Here is a 20914-nt window from a genome sequence, read left to right as displayed (position 1 = left end):
ATTTTACAAAAAACTTTCGAATTTCATTAGGCACATGGGGCAAGATGGGGTACATCTTGACGGCCGTAGTTTTAAAGTGATAAACTGATGAAGAATTTCGGATTTGAATTTATTTATTCTTCAACATCAACATCAACATCAAACATTTATTCACCAAATAGGCCACAGGGGCACTTTTACATGTCAATTTTTACAAACAATAAAATTAACCCAACAAACAATAAAATTAACAAGGGAAGATGGGGTACATGTTAGCTGTAAACACATTTTCTGTCTCTCAGACGACTTAAGAAATAAAAGTAAAACAGTTCGTGAGAAGTTATCAGACGATGGACCCAAAAGCCAAGAATTTAAGTTTTGTTTAGGCCCTAAATATAATATTTATATGAATCATTCTTATCTTGTCCCGTAGGGGTTCCCCATCTTACCATACTCGGGGGGCAAGATGGAGAGAAGGCACTTTTGGCCATTTTAATTTATTTTTAATTTTATTATCTAACTAGAGAGTTCCTAGTAAGTGTTGATTATGAAAGACTGAATACCAAAGATAAAAATAAAAATAACAAAAACTTAAAAAAAATAGCATTTTCAGTTTTATTGGACTTGAAACATTAAGTATCCCGTCATGCCCACCTCTCCCCTACATTTCTTGACGTTGACGCAAAACTGACGTAGTTTAACATTCAGGGTGTTGTTTTATAACACTACAAATTGAGATAACTAAGGTCTGTTTTTTTATTCCGTAGACTAAAATGGTATGGAAACCCTATCATAATGTTCATATTGAAAGAGTGGAGCGAATATAAAAAAAGTTTGTTAGAACCCTCGATTTTAGAACTGGTCATACTCACCTTAACTATAACGAGTCGCTGATACATCATAAACTCCAAACTCTTGCTAGTCGACGAGACTGTGTAGATTCTGTCCTACTTTTCAAAATTATGAACAATGTATTAGATGTCCCCTCACTACTACATCAAATACGTTTGAGAGTTCCTCGTAGACGTCAGCGCCACTGTCAGAAGAAAAAAATGTTTTCCATTCCCTATAGTAGAACATGCTATGCACGAAATGTATTTATAAGACGTGTTTGTAAACTTTTTAACGAAAATGAAAAACTTAATAATTTGGATTTGTTTAACTGTTCCATTAATTCATTAAAATGTGTTTTTCGGTAGTTAATTAATTATGTAAATTTTTCTTATGTATACTTATGTCACTTTCCGGAAATCATGTCATTACTTATTAATTCCTACATTACTTATTAACTTTATTACCTGTACCTACTAATGGGTCGATTCACGAGAATCGGCGAGGATTTTCTTTTAGATATAATTTACAGTTTCAGTACAAATCTTCCGCCGGCTCTCGTGAGTTTTACCTATACCTACCTTCAAACTATTACTACCTAGTACCTACCTACTTTATGTTTTTGTTGTTTTATAGACTGCAATTTATATACAATAATGAAACTCCAGGTCTTAATTTAAGAAATATTTGTAAACTTGTTTGTAAACGACTGTTTGTTTCTTAAATAAAAAATAAATAAATAAAAAAATGACGTTTCATATGTAAGACATGACATTTCTTAGTACCACATGAAATGTCATTTTAGTCTACGGATTACGGAATAAAAACAGAATATAATCTATTGGAGTCTTAGTAATAGGGTCCCGTTTTTACCCTTTGGGTACGGAACCCTAAAAATGATTTAAAATGTTCATATTTGGATTAGTAAAAATCGTCCTTGACGTTGAAAATCCTGTCTTTTTACACCCGTTTACAATAAGTATGTAATAATAATAATTTTGTTCATTTTGGTAAATAAAGGATATTGTAATTTGAAATTATTGTATTATTTATATATAAGGTGCTAACAAATTAGCTACAGAAATTTTACGAGATGGTTGGTACTTTACACTAGAACAATTAACTTTTAATAGAAATTAAGAAAGTTTCTCATAATTTTTATTTTATTTACCGAACAAAATAAATAAACTATAATTCTATCTAAAAAATAATCATCATGTATTTAACTGCTTGTTTGTCTTAAATGTCATTGTCAACGTGTCATTTGATTTATCAGCGTGAAGTGGCCAGTTAAGTTTTATATTTAAAAGAGGTTTTAGAATCTGTTCAATGAGGTCTCATTTAATTATCTCATTAACAGAGTTTCTTTTACAAAGCAAATTTGTTTTCCAATTTTCTCAAAATAATATCATAAAACCTATAATGTTTCATACTTACATATACTTCAGGAGCCGAGTACTATCAACTGTAAAGATATCGGTAGCTAATTTGTTAGCACCTTTATAAGGCAAACAAAGAAGTACAAAGCCGTAAGCAGGTATTAAATTAATGCCCAAATTATATTGTGTATATTAATAAATTTGAAATATATGTTATTAATGGCATAAAAATATACAAATATAAGCATTAGGTAATAAATCATAAGCCTGCAATAATTAAAATGTCTGTAATCTGTACAATTCCAAAATACGGGTTCCACGGATGTTGCTCACATAATCTCGTATGTCAAGGTGTTTCGGCTGAAAGCGCCCTGGCAGACTTATATATTCCTGAAGAGAAGGTTCATATCTACCGACTGGAATTGGTTTCATGCTGGTATCAGATGGGTTAATTTAGGGGTCCCGATGGTCACCTTTGAGAGCGTATGCCAAGCACTTCCGGCAGGAATCATACTGGCAGATTTCGCTTTTCTGTATCTACCAGTAAATTTCTAACTGATGCCATAGCTTTTATTGCAGTATCAGATGGGTTAAATGACCCCCCCTTTTTCGCACCGGAAGTGGCTATTTTTTTTGTACTTTCGGCTAGTTCCGCCGTGGCAGACTATCAAATTCGGACTTAGCATCAGTTTTATGGGAAACCATTGTGCATCTCATCGCGGTATCACGTTGGTTCGAAACTTTACTGCCGGCTCTTCTACCATTAGTACACATTTTATTTTATGTATAGTTAGTAGCGCATACCTAGCGGGTGTGTTTGGGTAAGTACATTTCTTTCTAAGTGACGCGGCTGAATGGTATACGAGTATATGTATTCGGGCAAAGATAGATATAACTCCGTAATAGATGGATACAGTCTAAGGAAAAAACGTGCCTCGAAAATCACGAAAATTTGATTCTCGATCAGATGGCGCCACTAGTTTTGGCATACACTCGTATAGAGGGCGTTGACTGTTTCGTTTGTTATTTATATTTTTAACGCATACCAGTGAAAGAACATGGGTCAAAATCATATAAGAATAATTAATGCAAATAAAAAAATCATTTATCCATATTTAAATACATTTTATCGTATTTTTATAAATATTTATTTTTAGTTTTAAAGTGTGTCGACAGATGGCAGTGAATTTACTGGGGTTACAAAATTTACTATGACAGTATCGCTCTAGTATAAGTTACTCTATGATTCGGGTAAAATCACAGGTTTTTTAAGAGGTTTGTATAGCGTAATTAATGGCCCTTTTCAGTGATACTGCCCCAAACAAGAATCTAGAAATAAAATACATAATTTTTAAATTAAAGGAAAACAGATAACTTCGCCGCTTTGGGTTCTCTGCTTCGGGTTCATGGGGATTTTCCATGTCGCTTCCAGACGTATCTGCTTAATAAAAAAATAGTTTAATAATACACATATTTATTTAGCCAGTAAATGAAGTGCCACAATAACCCAGAAAGGTGTAAAGTGAACAACATACTTGCCCGACTTCACCCTATGTAAATTTTACAGCCAAGAGCACTTGACCATATCGTGTCGCGGCAAACACGAGAACATAATTGTGCGTCATTACAGAAATTACACTCCCGACTGTGCGCCCTTCAAAGTAACTTAGTTACACAACTCCTGCTAAGGGAAAATGCACTTTAACTGTGTTGAATAAGGATAAATATGGAATTCGGGGTGTATGGTGACAAATCGTTGCTGTATTTCGAAGCCTGTATTACGTACGTGCACACAGTGACCAGTGTAACTTTGACTTTGATTTGGATACGTCTCTAGCTGCGTAAGGCCCACCATACAACATTTTCCTATTTTTAATTTCAACCTTGTTCCTTCTATAGACTTCCAATTAACTAATTGGGATGCATTTTTGTTAGTGAGAAAGCAATTGAACCAACGCAATCCTACTTTATTGGGTTTATAAATGTTTCTAATTCGATTGAAACAGAGTTTTTTGAAACATTATAATGCACATTGGCCCTTAAGAGGCGAGGTACTGAAGACCGTTGCGGTTGGTTGCGTGCATTTCGCGTGCGTGTATTTTAATGTAAAACGTAAATAAGTGTGAATTGGCCTCCTGTGCTCTCTAAGCGATCGTAATATGACCCCGTAGCGTACCGTTGTAACTTTTCATTAAAACCTACGGCCGCGTGAACTGAAAAATGCGAAACATAAAAACGCTTACGCTGGTGAAAGGACTTTTTGTCCGCCTTTCAAGGACTAATTCTTTATTAATAACATAAAAGGAAACTTGAGGTGAACTGTGCGCTAATGGGAATTATGAAGGTTTCTATCGTTCAACTTTTTGTAAGAAATATTTTAACGGTAGGTTACATGAATATGCTAGCTTCAAAGTTACGTACATTGGATTTTTTGCGATTTAAGCACTTGTTTAGGTACACTATCGTATAAATAAATGTATCAAGGCGCTTGGGTCTTATTCTCCGCGCGCATTTGACTATCAAAATGATATTAAAAACGTATTAGAGGTCTGCACTCGATGTGCTATTTTATTGAAAAAACGGATGAACGGATTTTGTGCAGTCTATAACTTTAAATAGAAGTTGTAGGATAAAGTTCAACGACTTTATTTCGGACGAAGTCTACCTATATTTCTACATATTTGGTAAAGTCCTTTTCTCAAACAAGTATACCTATATATTTCGGTAGATGAACCTACCTAATAAAAGGTGAATTCGTCGCCCTTAGGTCAGTCATTGGTCGCCCTTAGCTGGGCCGGTATCCGATAAAGCCACTGGTTTAAAATTGCTTCAAAAATATTTTGACTTTAATTAATGTATAATTGATTTATATCTAAGTATTTTCGTTTCGGAATACTTCACCGTCGTAACGCAGGTTTAATTGAAACTCGCTAAATAAGGAAACGTAATTTACATTCGTTGGAATTTGTTTGGAGTGACGTAATACCTTTTCAAGTAGAACTTGCACGAGAACCGGGTGAACAACGTGACTGATTTGTAATTAAATAAATATATAGCCTCATGCTATTACGATGTACACTCTGTTTTAATGGAATTTCAACTTACATAAAAACAAACAAAGTAGCATTTCATTTGCCTCAATAAATTATCGAATAAAAAAATTCAACCCAATTAAACATACAACTAGATTTAAACTTCCCTAGCTATAATCTTGTATGGTGGACGTTATAAAAATAGGACAATATTACACAGACCGACCTACTCCCACAGTCCGAGGGGCTACAGCATGGGATTCTTTAAAAAAAAGGAGTGTACAGGTTTCTAAAGGGTCGGCAACGCGCGTGTAATATCTCTGGTGTTGCAGGCGCCCATTGGCTACGGTAACTGCTTACCATCAGGCGGGCCGTATGCTTGATTGCCACCGACATGGTATAAAAAAAATAAGGCTTGTGTTATGGGTACTAGACGACGATATAATATATAGTTATATATAAATACTTATATACACAGAAAACATCCACAAATGTACACAGTACTGCAATAAATCATTCTTATTCTTATTCCATAACTCAGGAACAAATATTTGTGATAAACACACAAATAAATGCCCTTACCAGGATTCAAACGCGGGACCTCCAGCTTAGTAGGCAGGGTCACTCAGTAGGAGGAAGTAATACAGGACCCATGATAGGAGGCGTAGTGAGCTCAAATAAACCCCTTTTTTGGGTTAATATTTTTTTTTTTACATTAATAAATACAACTTCACAAAAGAGTAAATTAAGTTTTTTCCTTTAATAAAAACTCGACCTTACTATAATAATCTTACCGACTTTCTTAAAGATCAGAAAAAAGTTAGGTACTAAAGTTATTGTCAACAAACTATGTATCGAAATGTACAGTCGAGGTCACAGGTACATAATGTAATGATTGTCATATTATCATTAGTTATAATTCTGAAACCGTTAACTTTTCGGGATTTTCCTCGGGTTATCCTATAGATAGGTTAGGTTAGGTTAGGTTTGTTTTATGGCAATCCTGAAAAGTTACGCGTTTCTGAGAAAAACCAAATTATGACTAATGATAATATGACAATCATTACATTATGACTTTCAATAATTATGTCGAACAATAGAGACCCACATCTTTAGCCAACGTTCCAAAAATATATGTACACGCTTGTAAGACACTGACAATAACGACGATTTTAATTATGTGAGTAAAGCTCTGTTTTCCTATAGGACAGCGGTGCCATCATATAGCGGCCGTCTCCATAAAAAATACTACTCATCCATATTTAGCCGTATTATTTTTATGGAGACGGTCGCTATATGACGGCAACGCTATCAGACAGAACACAAAAACCGACCTTAAACATGCTAAAAAAAAATTAAGTTGAATGTAAGAATGTCTGTAATTCGCTCGCTCGTTCGATAAAGTTAACCCGCCAATTAGCATCAAGCGACGATAATTATCGGGTAAACAGAATTAGCCGAACAACGCGAAACGAGACGATTGCGAGCGACCGTCAATGCCCGTGTGACTAAATACATTACTGGGTCAACAAAAGCTCATTGTCATTGCGAAAGTTGTCTGTCAGCAGTAGTCGCACTTTAATAATTTGTAGAGAGACACAAATTATATACTATATGATTTAGAAATGTTCAGCAATTTCCAATAAGAACAAAACGATACAACGAAATACTTTAGGTTATAGCTGGACTTTATTAAGGTGACATAACAGTTGCATTGGTAAATTTGGTAAGCCCTGGTTACAATTTTCTTTACAGTACATATGGAACTACTTTCTCGCACTAGTGCGTAAAAGAGCACTTTTCGTGCATATGTCGAAAGTTTAAAGGGCCATATGTACTGTAAAACGTTGTACGATACACGTGCGAATAGGTAATTCGCAACTCGTGTCGATTTAAAACACTCCCTGCGGTCGTGTTTTAATTTATCGCCACTCGTTTGGAATTTCCTCTTTTCCGCACTTGTATCGTAAATAACTATTACACGACAGTTGAATTACAATGCAAAACTTACAATTTAAATTAATGAACAGTACAATATATTTGTAAAAAGTGTAATTTTCAACAATTTTAATTTTCAAGTTTTTGAAATAACGTGTCAAAGTTTCTCGTAAAATGATGACGGTGCCATCGAATCGACCCGTGAAAAATCCCTATGTCCAGCCTAGATATCTACAGTTTACGGGCAACAAAGTAATAAAACACGCAACACAACAAACGAAAAACAAAAATGCAAACTTGTTAGTAAAACAAAGCGCGGTGTAGCGCGGTCGCACGAGGCCACATCCTATGTGCTCACAAATCGTTCTGTATTTCGTCTGTGACCCCGTGTTTGAGCACCGGATGACAGCCATGTGCAATCAGAAGACAGATTTAAATCTGCTGCAAGTCGTTAAGCTTTGTACTGTGTACGAATGCGGCGGCAATAAGTAGTATTTGTTGTTAGAGTACTGTGATATAATATTCTCTGTGCTAGCTGAGTACAAATCGCTGTCACACTAGTCGCTGACGATGACAGTTGGGGCATTTCACGTCAAGCGGGCAGCAAAAAAATTGTCAGGTTCTGGATTTTGTTCATAGTTGGATTAATTGGACCTATATGTGAATTAAAAAATTTGGCATCATTACTTTTTTAATATATTGCTTCGTTAACAATTTATACGCATTTGAAAAAACTACAAAATTTGAGGAACGGATTTTTTAAAAATTATTATTGCAATTCTTTCAGTGGATTTAATTATAACTAAATAGTGATTATTTGAGAATATTAGATGATTTCTTTGAAAATTTATAAAAAAAGTTTTTTTTATCTTTTTCTCATATAACAAACCGGAAGTTAGTATTAAATATCTTTTTTTTTCCAACTTCGCATTTTTTTATATTTTTTATTTTTACACAATAATGTAGCTTATGGTGTACTAATGTCCTATACAATTTTTTATAATGGCATCTCGATTGGTTTTGAAGATTCATGAAGTAATTCGAAAGTACTGCGCTACGCTCCGTACTGAGAGGTAGTTCTATGTGGCAGTCTTTAATGGTCAATTACGGGTTTTTTTACTTTTGCGTAACGGAATTAAAGCAATAAACAATATTTCATCGGTTAAGATGTAGAAAAGCTAATGATGTATTATTCAATCGTGCCTTGTAGCGCTATCACTGATCAACCATATCTTGGAACTGAAAACAAAACGTTTATGTTTTAACAAAACGCTAGAGGTAACTTAATAACTATAGCTAGGTTTAGGCGGGGTATGTCACATGCTTAAGAGGTCACTTTCGAGTTAGGTCACGTTCTGAGGACGTCACTTTCTGTACGTCACATTCTGAGTTCGTCACATTCTGAGTACGTCACTTTCTGAGAACACCACTTTCTGAGGCCCTCGCTTTCTGAGTTCGTCACTTTCTGAGTACGTCACTTTTATAGCAAAGTAATATTTAAGCGTATACCTGCATTAACAATGGATACCAGCAATCATATTAGCTGTACGGCATAAAAACGGCCGTATGCCGTACAGCTGTTATGATTGCTGGTATCCATTGTTCATGCAGGTATACACTTTAATCTTACTATGCTATAAAAGTGACGTACTCAAAAAGCGAGGGCTTCAGAAAGTGGCGTTCACAGAAAGTGACGTCCTCAGAAAGTGCCGTTCTCAGAAAGTAACGTACTCAGAATGTGACGAGCTCGGAATGTGACAAACTCAGAATGTAACGTACAGAAAGTGACGTCCTCAGAACGTGACCTAACTCGAAAGTGACCTCTTAAGCATGTGACATACCCCGCCTAAACCTAGCTATAGTTATTAAGTTACCTCTAGCGTTTTGTTAAAACATAAACGTTTTGTTTTCAGTTCCAAGATATGGTTGATCAGTGATAGCGCTACAAGGCACGATTGAATAATACATCATTAGCTTTTCTACATCTTAACCGATGAAATATTGTTTATTGCTTTAATTCCGTTACGCAAAAGTAAAAAAACCCGTAATTGGCCATTAAAGACTGCCACATAGAACTACCTCTCAGTACGGAGCGTCGCGCAGTACTTTCGAATTACTTCATGAATCTTCAAAACCAATCGAGATGCCATTATAAAAAATTTTATAGGACATTAGTACACCATAAGCTATATTATTGTGTAAAAATAAAAAATATAAAAAAATGCGAAGTTGGAAAAAAAAAGATATTTAATACTAACTTCCGGTTTGTTATATGAAAAAAAGATAAAAAAAACTTTTTTTATAAATTTTCAAAGAAATCAACTAATATTCTCAAATAATCACTATTTAGTTATAATTAAATCCACTGAAAGAATTGCAATAATAATTTTTTAAAAATCCGTTCCTCAAATTTTGTAGTTTTTTCAAATGCGTATAAATTTTTAACGAAGCAATATATTAAAAAAGTAATGATGCCAAATTTTTTAATTCACATATAGGTCCAATTAATCCAACTATGAACAAAATCCAGAACCTGACAATTTTTTTGCTGCCCGCTTGACGTGAAATGCCCCAGTTTTCAGTTTGTTGGTCCCGCACTGAATGGGTTTTATTCAAATTTGCGGACAATAGACGGAATGATTATTTATTTGGGAATCCAATATGTTGTAGGTTACAATCATTGTATAACGACTAATAAATGATACACCTATTGCTGTTAATTAACTTCATGACGTTTTCAATTATAATTTTACCTGAAAAACATTGAGGACGTATCTAATTTAAACATCTGAATTGCATTCAACACGATTTGGTAATTTAGAAACAGATATATATATATATATGAGTCATTTTATTAATAATGTTTATGCTCGTGGCTTATAACCAAACCTCGTGCTTGTCCGTCATCCATCTTGTTGTCATCAGTCATCCTCAGGGTCCTTGGATGCGCTGATTTATATATATTTTTAATTGAGAAAAGGGTATAAATAACACAGGGCAGGACCCGGTCTACGTTACTTTGTAGGGAAATATATGACAGTTCTCTACAAAACTATATGTTGTTGTAAGGTTGTATGTATGTATATACTTTATTGTACATAGGAATAAAAATACGAGAAATAAAGTTACAGAGTAAATTAAATACAACAAAGGCAAACTTATCCCTGTACGGAATCTCTTACAGTTAACCTTTGAGGAAATGAGTAGAACAGAAGTAATGATGAATGACAAACAAGAACAAAAGTGTACAATCACTAAAATTGAAATGCAAGGCCGCACATTGCTACCAAACTACCAATAAACATACATAAGAAACATCGTCGTTACATAACAATAAAATAATGAATACATATGTATATAAATAGTATAACATAAATAAAAATAAATAAATATAAAACTCCCGTGAGACTCAAACATATTAGATTATTTTAAACCGGGTCACCAGACCAGTGAAGACGTGTCGTGTCTCCGTGAAGACGGTCCTGGTCCTCGTAAATTGGACCGAAACATGTCGAGCTATTCGACTTAATAATACGTGAGTGACCCGGTTTAAAATAATCTAATAAATAAATACTCGTCATATAATATAAATAAATACATATGAATTCGAACCAAAAAGTAAAGGAAATTAAAGAAGTATTAATCGAGAAAAACAGAACTACCGAAGTATCGGAAAGCCAGAATTTTTTAAACTTCTCCTTGAGTGGTGATTGGGATTGCCTCACGGACACCGGTATCTTGTCTGTCTGTCAGTGTGGTTGTTGTCTGTTCCCTTAGTGACTCCCTCGAGGAACGCCTGATGGGCAAGTTCTCCAGGCCCGTCGACTGTTTTGCCGTCGTCGTCGGGTCCCCAGGGCGCGCTGTAGATGTCCACGTGCTGGGGGTTGAGGCTGAGCGAGAGCGCCTTACACAATGTAAACAATGTTATCTCACCTTAGTAACTCCCTCGAGGAACGCCCGATGGGCCAGTTCTCCAGGCCCGTCGACTGTTTTGCCGTCGTCGTCGGGTCCCCAGGGCGCGCTATAGATGTCCACGTGCTGGGGGTTGAGGCTGAGCGAGAGCGCCTTACACAATGTAAACAATGTTATCTCACCTTAGTAACTCCCTCGAGGAACGCCCGATGGGCCAGTTCTCCAGGCCCGTCGACTGTTTTGCCGTCGTCGTCGGGTCCCCAGGGCGCGCTGTAGATGTCCACGTGCTGGGGGTTGAGGCTGAGCGAGAGCGCCTTACACAATGTAAACAATGTTATCTCACCTTAGTAACTCCCTCGAGGAACGCCCGATGGGCCAGTTCTCCAGGCCCGTCGACTGTTTTGCCGTCGTCGTCGGGTCCCCAGGGCGCGCTGTAGATGTCCACGTGCTGGGGGTTGAGGCTGAGCGAGAGCGCCTTACACAATGTAAACAATGTTATCTCACCTTAGTAACTCCCTCGAGGAACGCCCGATGGGCCAGTTCTCCAGGCCCGTCGACTGTTTTGCCGTCGTCGTCGGGTCCCCAGGGCGCGCTGTAGATGTCCACGTGCTGGGGGTTGAGGCTGAGCGAGAGCGCCTTACACAATGTAAACAATGTTATCTCACCTTAGTAACTCCCTCGAGGAACGCCCGATGGGCCAGTTCTCCAGGCCCGTCGACTGTTTTGCCGTCGTCGTCGGGTCCCCAGGGCGCGCTGTAGATGTCCACGTGCTGGGGGTTGAGGCTGAGCGAGAGCGCCTTACACAATGTAAACAATGTTATCTTACCTTAGTAACTCCCTCGAGGAACGCCCGATGGGCCAGTTCTCCAGGCCCGTCGACTGTTTTGCCGTCGTCGTCGGGTCCCCAGGACGCGCTGTAGATGTCCACGTGCTGGGGGTTGAGGCTGAGCGAGAGCGCCTTACACAATGTAAACAATGTTATCTCACCTTAGTAACTCCCTCGAGGAACGCCCGATGGGCCAGTTCTCCAGGCCCGTCGACTGTTTTGCCGTCGTCGTCGGGTCCCCAGGACGCGCTGTAGATGTCCACGTGCTGTGGGTTGAGGCTGAGCGAGCGCGCTTCTACTGCGTCCGTCACGTCACCGTCTAGCATCCGCACACCTGTGAAAAGAGTTATATGTATAAAGCCTCATATAGACCGTTCAAGAACTTACATGCAATATTCGATATATTAACATGGAGTATAATGAATTTAGTCGATCGACCAAGTACCACAACGTAACGAAAATCGCATGCAAGAAGTTCTTAAACTTTCTAATTGGGACTTAAGTTCGGAACGTTGCATGATAGGAACATTTTGTCTTCTTCTTCCTCCGGCCTTGTCCCATTTCTAATTGGGGTCGGCTTTCCTAATCGTCCTCCTCCAGAGATATCGTTTCTGGGTCGTCGCTGGGTCTAAATTGTTATTGGACAGATCGTGTTTAATAACTGACATCGATGCAGTAATGGGTCTGCCACGAGGATTTGGTCCCGATATGAGGCTTAACGCATTTTTGGTCATGTGCTCATTCATCTGGTCTTATCAGGGCAAGCGCGATTCTGTGACTTTATCTCATATTGGCCTGATCTTATAGCTTCCGCGGATGTACATAGGAGGATAGGAACATTTTGTAGGGCGAATCATAGTTGAAATGCTGACGGTTGGCCAATAATATTGCTAAGCTAATAGTTAGGTCAACTTTCCTAGTTTCAGTTAAATCAATCGAATCATAAAAACTGCTAACTGCTACTAAGGAAAAATTTCTCGTATAAAGGAGATACTAAATGCCAGTCATAAAATTGGAAACGGTGACAGTATAGAAAAAAGTTTTACCGAATATGACTTCTCATATGTGTCCAATGCGATGTTCATTTGATTGATCATTCCGTAATCAAACAAAAGCTCCGTTTGAAAGTTGAATAGCCAGTTTAAATCTCTTTTAGAATTAGTATTTCTGTTACTGTGAAGCTATATAAGCGCAGCAGTGATATATGTACAGTCGTGATTAAATGCCGAATGCGTTAAAGCGGATAAGTTGCTACGATAGCACGTGCTACGATAAATGCGAGAAATTCGTAGCATGCCGCAACTTGTAGCACGTCCAGTTCGTAGCACCATTGTACATTCACGAATGGTAGGCTTTTCGTTATTGAACCTTAACGCTATTCAAATAGGTAGTCGAAACAATTTTGCTACAATGTACGTGGTAAAATCTTAAGAAGTCAGTAGCTTTAAACTAGAAACTGTTCTAGTTTAGAACTTCAAACATAAATCTAGCACCAACTTTTGGGGACAAACACCGCATCTAATTCGGCGATATCCAGTATGTGACCAAATTGCATCGCCTTCAAACTAGTAATTGAATTGAAAATTTTAGCTATTCGCAAGGACGGCATTAGGTTTCGGTCGGGACGGCGGGAAAGTTTGCCACCAGGGTGATATTCCAGTCGTTTCACTAACACAAGGGAGTCAATGACTGCGGTAAACCAGTGGAAGCGTTATATTGCTCTTTATTAATACCTACATTTTCGCAAGAACTAATTCCAATAAACCGTAGCTTCCCATCCAGTTTGTAAATAGTTTGTAGTATTTGCTCAAAACTCGTAACTGTGACATTCTTGGAATTAGAGCCCAGCCGAGACCAGGCTCTCCCCGATCCTTCTTACCCGAGAGGCAGTGAGCAGCGAAGAAATCCCACCAATTTTCCACGTGTTACAGGTGAAATCAAATCAAATCAAATATCATTTATTATCAGGCAACTAAGGCCCACAGATATATATGATTCAGATAGGCAGGTAAGGATGGCAGGCAAGTATCATCTTCTTAGGGCTACCTTAGTTTGGCAATCATCTTTTGGAAGCAAACGAGGAGACGATTCGCCTGGTGTGGCTACCTTAGTTTGGCAATCATCTTTTGGAAGCAAACGAGGAGACGATTCGCCTGGTGTAAGTGCCAATTACCGTCGTTCATGGAGTGCGTTGCCGGCCTTTAAGATGGGATTATATAAGCTTTTATCTTGAAGATTTGAGGTCATGTCGGTCTGGAAATACCGTGGGTGACAATTCATTCCACAGTTTAGCTGTGCGACTTATGCGAGGCAAGAAATTTCTGGAGAAACGCACAGCAGAGCAATTTCAACATAGCCACAACAGGTTTGAACGGGTGCCTATCTCGTCGCATAATAATTGATTGTCCTAATGTAATGTTACGCATAAAACTCTTTTCGCATGATTTTTCTCCAGCTGAAACAGAAAGTATTTTCGAAAATGTTTTGCATAGGTTGTGTAGAATAGGGTAGGTTAAGTTAGGTTAGTTTTATAATTTTTCAGAAATGTGAATAGTTTCCGCACAATAACCATTATGCGAAATGGGTTTTATGCGTAACATTACATTAGGACAATCAATTATTATGCGACCCAATATAGACAAGACCCGGTTTGAACAAGTGTTCCGTTTTCAAAACAAAGTTTTGCATGGAACACTAAAAATTAACGAGTGTTTTTCGGAAACAACGGCGCTGATTTTTAAACCAAGATATAACTAATTCTATCTCCAAAACCTCTTTTGTTTTGAGTATTTCCCCGTATTATCCACTGCAATATCTCGTATACTTGTATTTTTATACTAATGGCCGAGATGTTAAAGTTTTTTCCCTTTTATTGTTTTTTTTTGCGTTTGAAACTTCTTAATATCTATAATAATAGGTAGACCTATTAGGTTCTCAAGGTCACGACGGACATCTAGCACGACTTCAAGTAAGGAGTCGCGCGCGAGAACGCAAGTCATGCTAGCCGGTCTGGAGAGTTTAATTCGCCCACGCTCGCGCAACCAATAGCAACGTACGACCATCTGGCAACTTGGTGCAGTCGCCTGGCTCGAAAGCAACTCCCAATTTACGCTTCGTATGGTTTTATTAAACTTTACTTGTAGGTGTAGTGGTGTAGTGTTCTATTAACTTGCTAATGTGAGATCTAATTTACTTAACAATTTTGAATTTTGAATTGGTTCTGATACGACCTTGACGATCGTTAGGTATGGTGAATGGCACGCATCTCACGCACGATTTTCACTTAATTTTGCTTCAAGGTCGTGTCAAAATAAGATCAAAACCGTCACAAGTTTTAAAATATGATTCGGGTTTCGTAGCCTAATTTGGGTTTCAAATTGGTTTGCCTTGAAAATGTTTTTAGTTTGGAAACTAATAAAATACGCTGAAACTCTATATTTTAAACGGGTTACTCACGTAATTGTATTTGACATATCTCTGTCACCTCTCGGTATTTGGGTATTTGGCGCGTTCGTAGGTATATTCATAAAACTAATCTACGCTGTTATATGTTTATAATTAGTTAAATATAGAAGAGCAGACAAGTTTTTTTTTTATTACAAAAAGGCAAGCATTTGACCGCAATCCCACCTGATGGTAAGTGCCGATGCAGTCTAGGATGGATCATGCTTACCTAAAAGATGTCTATTCACTCTAGATTTAAAAAGATCCAAGTTATAGTGGACTGGGAATAGATTTGCAGGAAGTGAATTCCACTCCTTAGCTGTTCGCATGATAAAGCTGGATGCATAGCGCTTAGTACGAATCAGTGGCAGAGTAACGACGTAAGGGTGAAACGCAAGTCCGCGTCTAGTCCCACGGTGGCAGAATGGAGATGGGGGGATTAAATTATGTAATCCCATCGCACACTCCCCGAAATGGAGGATGGATATTTTTTTGGAGCTGCATTTTTCGGTTTCCTATCCGAAGAATAACAAACATAAACCTATTACTAACCAGGCTAATTGGAACGTGCACCTGACATCAAACCGATATTTGAATAATATTGGAATCATATCAGTTAGCTGTCATTGGCTGACGGGCGTTGCCTATTCGATCGAGTGGAAGGTGGTTCGCCGTACGTCCTATGAGTGAAAGCGAGTAAGAGATAATCTGACCGGACCAGGGTGCGGTCCGGTACGCTCGTCTGTTAGCACTATTATAAAGTAAAAGGTAAGACCTACAAGTATCATGAACGCCAATCTCCACAGTGGCAGTGTGCGGTGTCGTCTGACCCTCTAACAAATAAAACGATTTGAATAGCTTTTCGTATACTCGTAGGGCAATAAAATAAATAACTGGTTTTATTTGATTTTAATTAAAATTCGTCTATTTTAGGTCTGTATTATTCACCAAAAAGTTGTTTATCGACATTCATTTTATGTTACTTTTGTCTTTTGTAATTATTTCAAAAACCGATACCTATATAGTATATATAGGTAGGATAAAAAATATGTAGCGTTAACTGAATTTTTTTTCCAAACAATATTTCAAGTTCAAGTTCAAGTTCTTTATTTGCATTCATGTTGTACGTACATATGGGTATCAAATATCAATGAGTGGTTTCAAACATGAGCCCTGCAAGGGCATAGCAATATTACTTAACCTAACTTATACCTAATACAAATAAAAATGTTAAATTGTAATCTTATTACATCTTAAAACTTATCATTTAAATATTCGTCGACAGTGTAATAGCTCTTGTTAATAAGGGTTTCTTTTAATTTTCTTACAAATAGATGTTCTGTCTTTTCTTCCTTTATATTGTGTGGTAGTTTATTATATATCTTTATAGACATTGATAATGGGCCAGACGAATGGAGTTTTAATCGGGAGGTTGGTGGCATTAACTTTGATTTGTTTCTTAGTGTATAGGTTAGCTGTACATCTTCACGTTTGATATATAATTCTGAATGTTTGCGGACAAATTTGCATACTTCTAAAATATATAGGCTAGGTACGGTAAGAATTATGTGTTCTTTAAAATGAGGTTTACAACTATCAGTTTGTTTAATGTTTACGAGTATGCGGATAAGTTTTTTTTGTAAAGTGAAAAGGAAGGGAGCGTCTGTACTTATATTTAGTGACCTATTTCCTAAAATGTACATTTATTTACGTGAATTGCCTTCAGTCCCAATAGCAATAGCTCCACTAGAGCGCTCTCTATCAATCATTCCCTCCATAAGAAAAATCTACACGTACTTCAAACGTGCGCTCCACTGACTGAGCGCTTTACTTATCTACCTAGCAGCTGAAACTACTCTTTTACCCTTACTATCTTTAAGAACCAGTCTATTTCTTTAGCGGATTTATTTTGTGGCTACGCATTGAATGTAATTTGGAATGGGCGTTGTCGAGCTTCAAGACAGAGGCGGATGGGACGAGTGATAAATGAATGAAATTACACAACAAGTAAAAAATGTGTAGAAAATTTTAATAGGATGCTAACAATTTAACTTGTACGAAGACGTGTTGTCGCGTGCGTAAAAAACAGATTAAGTAAAATATGAAAACCAACCCAACATCATGCAAAGTAACAACTAGTTACTCTGAAGGGTTCATCAAAATGGTTTAATTTGTATGTAAATTCCCATTAAAAGAGATACACTGCTCTCGAGCTTACGCGTTATTTATGCAAGATTAATTTTGCGGGTTAATAATGTTGCCTTTGATGAAGCAAATTTACGACCATTCTCCGATAAAATGACAGGCGATTGATTTATTTTCGGCTAAAAATGTTAAATTAAGTGTAGAAATTTATTAAATACCGGACATCGTTTAATGTAAATTGATATATTCACGTTTACCTACATATAAAGTGTTCGACAGGGAGGTTTAATAATGCATGTTTTAGCTTGTTGAATTGGCGGTGGCGACCACCTTATCCGAGTTAGCGTTCGTTGTGGTAGCACCTATTACCACGTGAGCCCGAAACGCCAACCGCGTAGAGCGAGTTCTGCTCACTTTAACAACACTGTCAACTGCAGTGACGTCGGCAAACCACTTTGCAATAAGGTTTACGAATTGACAGTTAACAGTGAGTAAGATTCGTATGTAAGAATCGTCAGCATACATACCTCCAACGCTAGCTCCGAACGCGACGCCAACCGCGCATAGAGAGTTATTAGCAGTTGCAGCCACCTCGCCCGCGCACCGCGTGCCGTGGCGGTTTGAGTCGATCATGTCGTACCGCGGCTGCGGGTCCGGGTCGTGCGAGTTCACGTCGTATGATGCCATCCGGTCCTGGGGACAAAATATTTCATGAAATATTGGACAGAAGTGATTAGTCCAGGGGAAATTATCACAGTCACTTAGGACATAAAGAAACATTTTTTTTACATTCAATGTGCCATATGAGTAGGTAAGTGTCATGTAAGCACAGGATCTAACATAAGTATAGAATTTAAAAACATTGAAAAGAAGTTAAAACTAGTTTATTTCCAATATTGCAGGATACGACTGATACGAGAACTTGGAAAAAAAAACCTGACAAGTGCGAGTCGGACTCGCTCACCGAGGGTTCCGTACTTTATAGTACGTTTTAGGGTTCCGTACCCAAAGGGTAAAAACGGGACCCTATTACTAAGACTCCGCTGTCCGTCTGTCTGTTACCAGGCTGTATCTCCTGAACCGTGATAGCTAGACAGTTGAAATTTTCACAGATGATGTATTTCTGTTGCCGCTAATATAACAACAAATGCTAAAAAGTACGGAACCCTCGGTGCGAGAGTCCGACTTGCAGTTGGCCGGTTTTTTCAAGATCGTCAGCCTTATTCAAGGGCAAAAGTTTCAGAAATGTAATCGGCTTGTTAGCACTCAAATGTTCACCTTAAATGAAAAACAACGAATACATATAAGTACTGCCATACACTTCAAACCTATAAAAGTTGGTCACTGGATGAATATTTCTAGATAAAGTGTCTCGTTGTCATTGGTCTCGTGTTCATGTTTTTTAGGATTCCGTACCCAAAGGGTAAAAACGAGACCCTATTACTAAGACTTCTCTGTCTGTCTGTCTGTCCGTCTGTCACCAGGCTGTATCTCATGAACCGTGATAGCTAGACAGTTGAAATTTTCACAGATGATGTATTTCTGTTGCCGCTATTACAACAAATACTAAAAACAGAATAAAATAAATATTTTTTAGGTGGGGCTCCCATACAACAAACGTGATTTTTTTGCCGTTTTTTTGCGTAATGGTACGGAACCCTTCGTGCGCGAGTCCACTCGCACTTGGCCGGTTTTTTTTGTTTTGATACTTGTTGGTGCCAATGTTTTACTACGACTAGACTGCTGAATGCTAAATGGAATGAAAATCGTATAATCCGTGCCAATATTTGATTGTCAGTTAGGATTTTCTGACACGGACTTTTTTCACTAATAAAATGTGAGGTCTTTTTCTTCAAGGACCTACAATAATTAAATTGTGGTAATTCCATTAATAACCATAATAGAGTTGCGGATTAAAGGATTATTTAAACAGGATCTCAGAAAACTATATGTGACCTTTAATCATCCAAGAGAAGTTTTAGCCGAAGGATGTCATTCCAGTGATTCTGCGGTCGGATCCCTGACACCGCGTTAGAAGCAAATTTTGAAACCTGTCAGTGGAATATATTTTATGCCAGGAAGTGATACTTTGACGTAAAATAAATTGACAGATCTTAAAAATAGAAAAGAATAGTGGCACACAATCGTTTACGTGTCCTTTTTAGATTTTTCTCTCATTAAAAAGACTACCAATATAACTGCTGTCCTTTATTTTTACATACGGTTCCAATGGATGGTTTTCCATCCTCCTCGCTTGAAGTAACACGGGGACCAAAAAGACAAATCTCGGCCTGCACTTAAATCCCGCACTTTCAACGCAAAGCTGTTTCAAGCCCCAATTCCTATCGCTTCTCGGTTGCAAGCAAGTTTTCGACTCAAAACCATTTTAAAAGAGACCTAGAGATCCGACTACTGAGCTTGTAGCGTTTCTGATAACAAACTAACCTTGTTCCGGATATTTTCACTATTCAGAAAATCCAATTTTAGAAATAAGCGTTGCTAGTCATATCTTAGTTGCCGAGATCAGCAGGATTAACATGGAATACATTATAAAATCTCACAAAAGAAAATAAATTGCGCCTAATTAAATCTCTTCTAGTAATTCTTGCTGTGGCATATAGGCCTCCGCTGTGTCACAAGGTGGTTAAATAAAACAACTGTTTGTACCCACGTACTCTGCCATCTGCAAGCCACCCGTACGCAATGACACTTCTCAACGAAGTGAAGTTGGCGAGTAGTTTTCATTGTACCGTTTTAATGTCATACGCTACACTTGCTTTGCGATTTTGATAACAAAAGACTTATAAAACAAGCTAAACTTGCATCTAAAACGCTATAATTTGATGAGTGAATGGGAATAACACACCCAACACACCGCAATCCAAATATCACGTTTTTCCGAAGGGATTAAAAGCGAGCGAGATGAATCGTGCAATTTGAATCTCGCTTTGTCTGCAAATGTCGGTTAGAACCATGTGTCCCACTTTGGTTTGTCGTAAAATGGTGCTCAAAATGTAGACCAAACGTTGTGTCGATGCCAGAAAAGACGGTGCTTTAAAAAGTAATAAATTGGTACAAATATTATTTTCCAAGAATCTTATATTTTTACAACTTTGAAACTACGTGCTGAAAGAGATAGAGCCAATGAAATCCACATACCTAAAGGTAAAACCCCGCACTATAAAATAAAATAACCAGCAGCGTGGAAAAGCAAGTTGCGAAATATTTGTTATATTGAGATTTTTTCGCATATCTATTAAAAACGTCGTTCAATGCTACGTGTGAAAGTGTTATTATTTAATTTCCCCGTATTTTAATCGCCTACGGCTCATAAAAGACATCTCGGGACTCGTAGCTAATAACACACTTTCCACACTTGCATTGAAGTGTACTATTCCTCACTGCGTGCATCGCACATTGAGCAAAAA

General features: G+C 37.7%; 1 protein-coding gene across 1 annotated transcript in view; it reads right to left on the bottom strand.

Annotated features, from left to right (window-relative positions):
• LOC134748994 (furin-like protease 1) overlaps positions 1-20914 on the bottom strand; it is a 318696-nt gene that overhangs the window by 35983 nt on the left and 261799 nt on the right. The window contains exons 6-7 of the mRNA XM_063683878.1: positions 18014-18179; positions 12059-12231 (exon numbers count right to left, since the gene is read on the bottom strand). Coding sequence (XP_063539948.1) covers positions 12059-12231; positions 18014-18179 — 339 coding nt within the window. The remainder of the gene's footprint in view (positions 1-12058; positions 12232-18013; positions 18180-20914) is intronic.

This window comes from Cydia strobilella, chromosome 17 (assembly GCF_947568885.1).
Source record: "Cydia strobilella chromosome 17, ilCydStro3.1, whole genome shotgun sequence".
Lineage (NCBI taxonomy): Eukaryota > Metazoa > Arthropoda > Insecta > Lepidoptera > Tortricidae > Cydia > Cydia strobilella.
The sequence above is the reverse complement of the archived record's forward strand: the minus strand, read 5'-3'. Positions and strand labels throughout refer to the sequence as shown.